Source organism: Quercus lobata, chromosome 3 (genome assembly GCF_001633185.2).
Source record: "Quercus lobata isolate SW786 chromosome 3, ValleyOak3.0 Primary Assembly, whole genome shotgun sequence".
Classification (NCBI taxonomy): Eukaryota; Viridiplantae; Streptophyta; class Magnoliopsida; order Fagales; family Fagaceae; genus Quercus; species Quercus lobata.
In genome coordinates this window covers 2,731,047-2,741,251 of record NC_044906.1, presented here as the reverse complement: position 1 = coordinate 2,741,251, position 10,205 = coordinate 2,731,047, and the positions used below count along the sequence as shown (strand labels likewise).

At 36.6% G+C, this 10,205-nt stretch overlaps 1 protein-coding gene across 1 annotated transcript; it reads right to left on the bottom strand.

Annotated features, from left to right (window-relative positions):
• Nucleotides 1-526: 526 nt before the first annotated feature.
• Nucleotides 527-9,398, bottom strand: LOC115979215 (FRIGIDA-like protein 5). The gene is made up of 6 exons (XM_031101197.1): nucleotides 7,131-9,398; nucleotides 6,054-6,229; nucleotides 5,502-5,964; nucleotides 2,373-2,999; nucleotides 1,364-1,539; nucleotides 527-1,254 (listed from the first exon to the last, which is right to left on the bottom strand). Exons 1-6 carry the CDS (start codon nucleotides 9,208-9,210, stop codon nucleotides 586-588), a joined length of 4,191 nt encoding a protein of 1,396 aa, XP_030957057.1. The 5' UTR covers nucleotides 9,211-9,398; the 3' UTR covers nucleotides 527-585.
• Nucleotides 9,399-10,205: the final 807 nt, after the last annotated feature.

Sequence of the window (10,205 nt, the reverse complement as noted above, 5' to 3'; positions counted from 1 at the left end):
ATATCAAGTTTATTACAAAACCCACAAACGAGGTTAAGCTTAACTTTTTATTTATTGAGCCTTATTGTTCATTAGCATATCCATGAATAACTTTTTTTGTTTAGGCTTGATTTGTTTTATTAAACAAGTCTAAAAATAAGGCTCAAACACAAATGCACAAGTTTTTTTTATCGAGTTAAGCCCAAATTGTTTATGAACAGCTTAGTTTATTAGTTTATTTCCAGTCCGGTTATTTTTTTTTATTTTATAAAATCAATAATTGAAGGAGAGATTTCTAAACACCTTTATTGGAAACATTATTACATTAAATGACAAAACTCTTGACAATTTCTAGAACACTATTACGTTGATAATTGTGCATTAGAGCATAGTTCTGTTGAGTTGTAAACTTGTAATAGGTTATAAAACAGCAGTGCAATTGATATAAATTTTGAATTTGCTCTTTTCGCAAACTCTGATTGACTAAAGCATAAATGGTGATTCAAGAAAGCTTTTAAATTTTATCATTTTTGTTTTGTAAACAGGGTTAAGGTAAAAGTACAGAAAAAGTTACTAAGGTGGTAAAATTTAACCACCATTGAAAGTTTAGGGTGGTAAATTACAGCCACCATGAGGCATTGGCCAATTGTACAATCCTGGTCCCCTGATTGCAACCCCAGGCCGACCTAAGGGTGGTGGCCTATCATAATAAACAGGTTCCCTAATTGCACCCTCAGGGTAATTAGGATTATTGTACGAGTTCATATGTAAGCTAGCAGGAGGATGGCCTGACAAACTATAATGTCCAGCTGATGTGTTCAAGTGTGGAGAACGCTGATCCATAAACAAAACCGGTCGCTGCCAACTAGGGGGTTGCGTAGAGTGAAATGCAGAAGCGGCACCAACAGAATCGATTGGTGGAACCTCTTTTGGAACTTCGGTTTTCTGACGCTTATTATCACCCTGTTCTTGAGGCTCAGACTCAGGAGTATTGACCGAATTTATGGTAGATGCTGCAGAGGCTGTTATCTTGTTTGTTGGAGCAACACATTTCGGCTCACTATGCTGCTGCAATGATGTAGCTTTAGACCCAGTAAGAAGTCCATTTTTGTCATTGGAGTCATCATACTCACACATTTTCTTTGTCTGCTGCCTTTCCAGTTCCGCAATGATTTTTTCAAGGATTTCGGGCAAGTATGGAGCTTCATGCTTGTAAATTTCAATGTAGCTTAGTAAAGCTCTTAAAGAAGCTAATTCTTTGCTTATCCCCTCAAGCTGTAAGCAAGTTTTACCCAAATCATGAGCAGATATGTACAATAAAAAGGTGATTGGATGTTTGACTGGGAAGCACATACAAACGTAAACAACAAGGTGAAGAAAATACCTGAACTGAAAGTGAGTTATTTCCTTTCCTGCATAGTTCCTCTGCTTTTCTTTTAGAATTAATAAAATGATCATTTAAAAGAGGCAATGGCTGGAACTTGTCAACCAGCTCCAGTGCACAGATATATTTAATAGCTTCCAACTGCTGCTCTTCTTTGATAAGATTTTGAATAAAATCTATTATATGGAAAATATAAATTATTAGTATTAAGTAACTGAACCAATAAGAACTATAATAATTAGACATAACCAGTGTAACAATGATGACAATAATTGAAGCAAAGGGATTAAAAAATAAAAAAATAAACTTAATGACATCAATAGGGGGGATGAGGATAGGTGGATTAGACATGTTATAATCATTATCAAGTGAAACTCCTAAATATCACATCAGACAGAGGAGATAATACAACTACAGGAAACCCTCTTCTTGAGAGTATACTCTTTTGAAAAAACATTAAAACCATGGGAAAACCCATTTTGGTTCTCCATAAGATTTCTTGCATACCCTGGTGAATTTGACGAAATGCAATTTCATCTCATGCAAAACAAGTGGTTTATATTAATTTTACATAACAGTTGAGCATTACTTTAAGTGTTCTTACAACAGTTCCAGATAAAACCTTTCACCCATTCAGGTTCTTATTACATTTCCTACATACTATCTCCATAAAGTTCCCTTCTAGATTTCTCAATCATATAATTCCCATCTTCCATATTTTTTATTCAAACACATCACAAATTCAGCCAAAAAAAAAATGATATAGAAGAAATAGGAGCCAACAATTTCTAAAGACCATTACAAACCAGAAAATGCATTACAATAGAAAAGCGTACGGAAGATACAAATCAGTTATGTACATATCCCAATGAAAGTTCCTTGTGCAAAGGTAGTAATGCCAAGGTATCATGTACTGTATGAAGGAGGAATGACAGCTAAACAAATGAAAGAGTTTCCAAAATATAGTAACAGAATCTAATCATTATGGTGGGAGAGAGAGAATACGTACTAGGCAGAATATCTGACAGGCCAAGGACCTGACATAAATCAGGGACCTGTTTACGCCAAACATCAGTGTCCAAAAGACCAAGAACCTCATCCGCATAAAAAGAAGAGCTCAACCCATAGACTACTAAAAATAGCAGAAAAGCCACAACCAGCAAATGATCACCTCTCTTCTTTTTCAACTTTGATTTCCAAATAAGTGCATACTTCATGGCTTCATCTTTCACCAGAGGCTTAATCTGGAGTGAAACTTGTGGTAGCTGTTTCAACAAAAAAATGAAGTTTCTAGAAACATCCAACTCAGAGCCTCCATCTCCCTTTAAGATTGAACGAAAAACTACCTTCATTGCATCCAAAACAATCTTCTCTGGATCCGATACCGATTGAAGAGCATCAGTAAATTGATTGCGTATTGACTTATAATCCACTTGCTTTTTAAGTAACAATTTCAATTTCTTTTTTTTCCTTTGATTTCTTTTAAATAGTGTTAGCAGTTTCTGTCCATTCTCTTGTACAGATGAGCATTTAGGATCTGGCTTAGATCTCACCATTGAAGAAGCCACTCTGCTGTACAATTGCAAACTTTCCTTTGACAATTGCCCACTCTTTACATGGGTATGAACACTGCTTGCTATGCATGTAAAACACAAACCATTCAATTTTCAACAGAAATGCTAGATTGGATTAAGAGTACAAAATTTTTGTATTCCATGTATTAAAAAAAAGTGCATGTTTGACGGGTAAGTTAAACACACACACTCAGAAGGTCTTGAACCCACAACTTCACCTTCCACCTAGCACTTTAAGGGAAGAAAGTGCCAATTAAGCTTGAGCTCATTGGCATATTAAAAGAAAGTGCATAGGTTTGATTATTGAGATCAATCAAATCATACAAAAAAACTGAAGAATGAACAGGCAACATTCAATATCTACTTTATCCAAACATTTACTCAAATTTTGATTATATATATATATATATATATATATCAATTTTCCTTGTCGGCTGTGTGCCTTAAAATGAGTAATATAATATAATTTTTTCTTCATAAAAGATAATCCCTTTCATTTCATTATAAGATTGAAAAGAAAGTAAAAGAGGTGTACATGGTCTTGTTAGGCATCATTCTGGTAACTATGCAAGGCATACAAAGCACTCAAATTTAATAAATAAATAAATTTAAAAGGTTCAAATTATCCCCACAAAAAAACTATGTAAGGCATAAAAGTATTCTTGAGATGACCAAACTATGATTAGAACCACAAAAGTTTATGCCAGGTAATAGAACAGGAATATTTAACTTGATGTTAATAGAATAAACACATTGAAATAACCTTAAACTAACAATCATTTCTCACACTGAAACCAAGAACAAGAAGCTTAGTACAGAGAGAGAGGAAGGGGTCAACACCATACAATGTCTTTGGCCATTTATACAGAAGCCTGTGAACTTAGCAAAACCTTGCACACATTTCAGCAACTTGAAACAAAGGAATGAAAAGAGAAAATGATGGCAGTTTCCATCTTTTGTATTCCTTTCTCAACATGGGCGGTTTGATTTCTGTGGTTGTTATGGTTTGGGATCTGGACCCACAATTGGAGGCTGGTGGTTCAACGGTAAAGTTTGTGGAGGTTGATTTGGTATGGGTGTATTGGCTATTGGTTTTAAACAGTGGTTGTGACGAATTTGAATTTGGTCTGATACCAAAAGTGATGCAGGACAAATTGACAAGGAGGGGGCTTTTATTTGGGAATAAGATAAAATAAAAAATAAAATAAAATAAAAAGAGAGATAGGATCCAGAAATCAGCACCAAAGGTTTGCTTGAAGTCAGCATCAAGCGGGTAAAATTAAAAATATACAAAACCCAGGCATCAGCAACTACGGCTGTTTGCGATGAGATGAAAAAAATTCATATTTTTATCCCCTTCCTTTAGCAGAAGCATCCAAGACTTTTTCCTCCAGCGTATTTCCTCCTACAGCATAAGTTTCTCAAGTTTCACATGGCTTGTTCGCATTGCATCTTTCTTAGTCTATCAGGGATCTATCCTCATTAATCATTGGATGATGCAAGTTAGCAGTGTGTTTTCTACACATTACATTTCCAAAATCTGTTTCATTCTACTTCTTCAAATCTAATTTTAGTGCCTTAAGCTTGTTGACCAAAACAAAACTAGGCAAGCTGTGAAACTGATAAGAATACCACCACCCCTCCATCCTATCAGTAAACCAACCTTCAGCCACATGTTTCTTTTCCCATTCTTAAATTCCGAGAAACTTAAAACCTTGCAAACACCTATTGATTTGTCACCTTTCAAATCCTAAATCCAAAACTTCAAAACCCTAAGCCGCATATCAAATAGACCTAAATAACCCTCAAATAGCTCCATTACTGTCCACTTGTTACTGTTCAGGGCCCTGGAATAGCAACCCAGATCTTTGGTTTTCCCCTTTGTTTCATCCCCAAATCCTACCATTCATCTTCCCCTACCAAAATCTAACTCTAAATCCTCAAAATCCAAGCTTCCCAGCTCTGCCAGGTCTGATTTGGATTCATTCCTATTTTTCCTACATTACGTCATCAATTCTTTTGATAAAGAACATCAGCAATTCATCTAATAAATTACCAACTACCCCAAAACTAGTGATGTGTAGGTTGTTTGATCATTGGTTGATGTTGATAGGTTTGTAGTTAGTAGCAAAATGTTGCTTGTTATTGTGATTATACCTCTTTTTATTATCAGTTTTCTCCTAGGAAATAAAATCATTCTCTTATCTGGAGACTTTAAAATGCAATTCTGTTGGATAGTCTCGCACTATCATAGAATGTACTCAGAAGAATGTTGGCTAACAAAATCTCCAAGACTACCATCAATTAAATTAAAACCAAAAAGGGTTTCCAATAATAGAGATGAATAAAACTGTGATGGTCAAACAAAGGAACTGAAAGATGTGAATCAACCCACCTAAATATAGTAGTAGCCCATTATTACAATATTAAGCTTCTTGAGATTCTCCATAAGCATATACAGTGATAAGTGGCCAGCATTGTAATGAAAAGTTCAGAATAAATTTAAATGGCCACCAAATGGCATCAAATAATTAGCAGATTAGTAGTATTCAGTCATGGGGTACCTTGATTGCTGAACAAGCTTGCTGGCTCCTGATGAGGCAGTTTTATTAACTGGACAGCTGAAGGGGAACCATTGGAAGTATTTGGTGCAGCATCTGCAAATACAGCTGTTCGTGGACGCTTACCACCACTACTCTGTTGCATTTGAGTCAAGGGCACAGGGGCAGTGATTTGGCCAACGGTTGCTGGGAAGGTGAGGTTATTCGTCATAATGGATATAGGCATAGGAGCAGGGATGGGGGCAGCAGGATTGGCAGAAGCAATATGTTTTTTCACACTCTGCTGTGGTGGTTGAGCCTCACTGCCAAGGGCTGGCTCAGTTGCTTTGTTCATTGCTTCTTGTTTCCTCAGAAAAGCAACAAACTCCTCAAGGTTCTGAAATGAAATTTCAGATTCGAGCTCGTGGTCTTTAATGCATCTAAGGACATCCTCCATGTCAGCTATTATCCTGTTTAGGGCCGCATTCTGCTAGCAGGTTTATATAAATGATCTCACTCAGGCTGTCAGCCCTACACAAAGTATGCGTTCACATTGAAAAAGAAGGAAAAACATACCTGTTCTTCGGGCGGTCTGTCTTGCTTTCTGCAAAGCCTATTGGCAGATTTCCTTAAATGCTTCAAGTAAGGTCTCAAGAGGGGTATTGGTGGAAACTTGTCAGCCAACTTAAATGCATAAATGAACCTAATAGCCCTGAGAAGCTGCTTTACTTCAATAAGGTTTTGAATGAATCCTGGTACGCAAAAACCAGAAAAAATAGGTAACATGTTCCATCAAACTTTGGGAAGGGGATACAAAGGGTACTTAAGGTTAATTAAGCAAATACCTAACATTAAGCATGAATTGAATTATTTTAAGACCATGGTTAAGAGACATCTACTCCTAGAAGAACCTGCAGAAGCCAGTTTCTATCCAACCTTACAAATGGGCAAAGGGCAGGAATGGCCATGTCACCAGGGAAAGTCAAGGCTTAAAATTGTATGCTTGCCTATACTCTCGGCTAGTTCAATGAAATACATTCTACAATCAATTAGTAAAATAGATATTGGTAATGCATGACTAACATTTGTACATCTTTTTAGATAGTCTACTTTAAGTGCCTTTGAGGCCAAAACATCTCAAAACTGAATTTCCATTTTTGAATTTTTAAAGGAAACTAGGAAGTTTCTCCAAAGTTCTAATGAACTCCATTGGATTGTCCATTGTTACAAGTTCCTCCAAGCTTTTCATGACCAAATGTGCTCAAATTCTTCCCAAGAAAATTGAATGAAGTATCTTCCTCTTTTAAAAAGTCTTAATGCAAAAAGAGAGCCCATTTCCACTACCATTACCTCAAATGGTTTGGATTCAATTGTAAAGTAGTCTTACCACCCATTTTTCAACAAAGGATATTTAATGAGGAATGACAGAAGTGAATTCAGAGACTACCACCTCTAACCAGGGAGTTCTCGCAACTGTGCCATTGGCAAACGTTGAGGGTTGTTACACCATTGTACCACTTTTCATTCCAAGAAGTTTTTATACTATTGTCTTTAATGAATCATACACACAGATTACATTTCAGAGAAACTTTCAAGTAAAATAAAAATTAAGATGAGGGTAAGCTATATGAAGCCAATTTTCAGAAGATTTACCTGGAATCTTATCATCAAGACCAAGGACACCACACAAATCACGCATATGGTCATCCTCAGCAACTTTCTCCAAATACTTTACAAGCTCATCGGCATCAAAAGAAGAAGCCAATCTGTAAGAGGCTAAGAGCTGCAAAAACCCCAAAACCTCCAAAGAATGATCAGCATCCACCCTCATCTTTATCCTCCAATCACTGGCCAATCTCATAGCTTCCTGTTTCACCTGAGGTTTAATATCTGGTGAGAGTTCCAATAATTGCTCTAACAACAGAACACAACTCCCTTGAACAATACTCTCATCAAACTCCACGTCTCCCTTCTTCAAATGTGGAGGGTAAAACCATTCCATTGCATCCAAAACAAGCTTTGCAGGGTCTGATGACAATAGAAGAGCAGTAGCCACTTCATATCTCATCGAATCATGCTCTTTTGAATGCTCATTTAGGAATATTAGCAAGCTCTTTCCGTCCATAGCTACCCAATTTTCAGAAGATTTACTTGGGAGCTTCTCATGAAGACAAAGGACTCGACACAATCCAGGCATCTGGTCATGCTTGGCAACTTTCACTAAATACCTTACAAGCTCATCAGCATCAAAAGCAGAGGCCAATCCATAAGAGGCTAAGAGTTGCAAAAATCCCAAAACCTCCAAAGAATGCTCAGCATCCACCCTCATCTTTGTTCTCCAATCAATGGCCAATCTCATTGCTTCTTGTTTCACCTGGGGTTTAATATCCGGTGAGAGTTTCAACAATTGCTCTAACAACAAAACACAACTCCCTTGAACAATACTCTCATCAAACTCCACGTCTCCCTTCTTCAAACGCGGAGGGTAAAACCCTTCCATAGCATCCAAAACAAGCTTTGCAGGATCTGATGACAATCTAAGAGCAGTAGCCACTTCAAGTCTCATCGAATCATGCTCTTTCCAACGCTCATTTAGGAATATTTGCAAGCTCTTTCCATCCATAGTTACACAAAATCGAAGACTAGCAGTAGAAGAATTGTTAACAACATTGTTAACTGGAAAATCCTCTAAGGGCTCTGTCTTTACTCGGGTATGAAGGGAGTCAGCGAATCTTTTCTCTCTCAATTCAAGCTCTTTATTCCGCTTTTCAAATAGCTTCTCTTTCAACTCGAGCTCTTTAATTCTCTCCCCTAATTTATTCTCATTCGATATGATTTCTTCTGATCTCTTCTCTTTCGCTTCAAGCTCTCGAATACTCTCAGTATACCACTTCTCTTTCAAACCAATATCTTTACATCTTAACTCCATGCTTTCCTCTCTCAATTCAAGCTCTTTAAACCGCGCTTCAAATTGCTTCTCTTTCACATCAAGCTCTCGAATATGCTCTGCATACTGCTCTTCTTTCGCCCCTAAACCTCTGGAACATTCCTCAATCCTCTCCCCTTTCAATTCAAGCTCTTTAGACAACTCCTCAATTTTCTTCTCTTTCAACTCCAATTCTTTCAAACATTCTCCCAATCTCTTCTCTTTCGCTTCAAGCTCTCGAATACACCCTCCATACTGCTTCTCTTTCGCCTCTAAACCTCGCGAACACTCCTCAACCTTCCCCTCTCTCAATTCAACCTCTTCAAATCTCTTCTCTTTCAACTCAAACTCTTTAGACCACTCCTCAATCTTCTTCTCTTTCGCTTCGAGCTCTCGAATACACTCTCCATACCGCTTCTCCTTCACCTCAAAATCTCTAGAACGCTCCTCAATCCTCTCTTCTCTCAATTCAACCTCTTTAACTCTCTCCTCCAAGTTCACCTCTTTCAACTCAAACTCCTTCAAACACTCTCCAAATCGTTCCTCTTTCGCCTCGAAACCTCTCGACGACTCCTCGAGCCGCTTCTCTCTCAGTTCAAGCTCTTCGAACCGCTTCTCTTTGGACTCGAGCTCTTTCGCCTGTTCCTGGAGAAAACGACGCGTCGTATCGAAGTGGTCTTCCAGATCCTTCCATTGAAGAGAGAACAAAAGTAGCGAAGACGAAGAACTGTGGATTTGCTCCAGCGTTTTCCGCAGAGTTTGCTTCTTTATCTCCGCCACTTCAAATTCGCTCGAGACTTTCTCCATTACAAACACAATTAAACACAGAAAACCTAACTATATCTACATGCATTCAATAAACAGAGAGAAAAGAACAAAAGGAGGGAAAAATAGAGAAAATTGATTGTTTCGCTAATTTTCTCAGCAGCCAATCAGGGTTTAATGGGTATGTTTTTTTTTATTTGGGGGTTAAGTTTCTGACAATAAACTCTTCTAACGAGTTACATTATGATAACTAATAAGACAAGATAATGTAGTATAATGAGTTTTTTTTTTTTTTTTTTTTTTTGTGTCTTTTAAAAATTGATTTATACTGTTAAACTTTAAAAATAAAATCGCTCTGCATATTCTACACTTCTACTTAAATATGTGAGGTTTAATTTATTTTTCTTAAAATTTCAAAGTTTATATTATTATTTTGAAATTAAAAAAAAAAATTTGTTTGAGATTAAACTTAAGGTTTAAAATGTATTTTTCCTTTCAAAGAAAAAATATATTTATTTTCTTTAAGTTGTGTGAATTGCTGAAATATATTTTTCATTTTTTTGAAAAAATTTTGTCCAACCTCAATTTTTGTCCTTTAAATTTATAAAGTTTTAATTCTATCATAAGAAAATTAAAAAGTTATAAACTTTTTTTTTCTATGTTATGCAAACATTAAATGTATTCAACTTAATGAAGTGGGGTTGGTTAAGTGGTTGGGCACTCGGTTTTAAAGTAGCTGTCTTGAGTTTGACTAAGAGCTCCCTAGTTCAAGTCCAGGCAACAGCACTTTGAAAAAACTCCTTGGGCCAGTGATTTACCCCGCTATGGGCCCACCCGTCGCAAACAGTAATTAGTCTCTGGTTGAAAGTTTTGAGGAAACACTGTGGGAAAAAAAAAAGTATTCAACTTGTCATTTGATAAAAAGCAAATTTAATATACTTCAAAATTTTAAAAGTAAGTGATGAAAATGACATTTAGATTTCAGATGGAGCATTTCTAGGGAGTCTTGGGAAGGTAGGTAGGGGAGGTCTTATTCA

Bases quoted from the DNA above. Each gene is read 5' to 3' on its own strand.
- LOC115979215 (XM_031101197.1), bottom strand. From the start codon at position 9,210: ATGGAGAAAGTCTCGAGCGAATTTGAAGTGGCGGAGATAAAGAAGCAA. The intron at 1,540-2,372 runs GTACGTATTCTC...TCCATATAATAG, and splicing joins CCTGTCAGATATTCTGCCTA to ATTTTATTCAAAATCTTATC. The intron at 1,255-1,363 runs GTATTTTCTTCA...ACTTGCTTACAG, and splicing joins ATAACTCACTTTCAGTTCAG to CTTGAGGGGATAAGCAAAGA.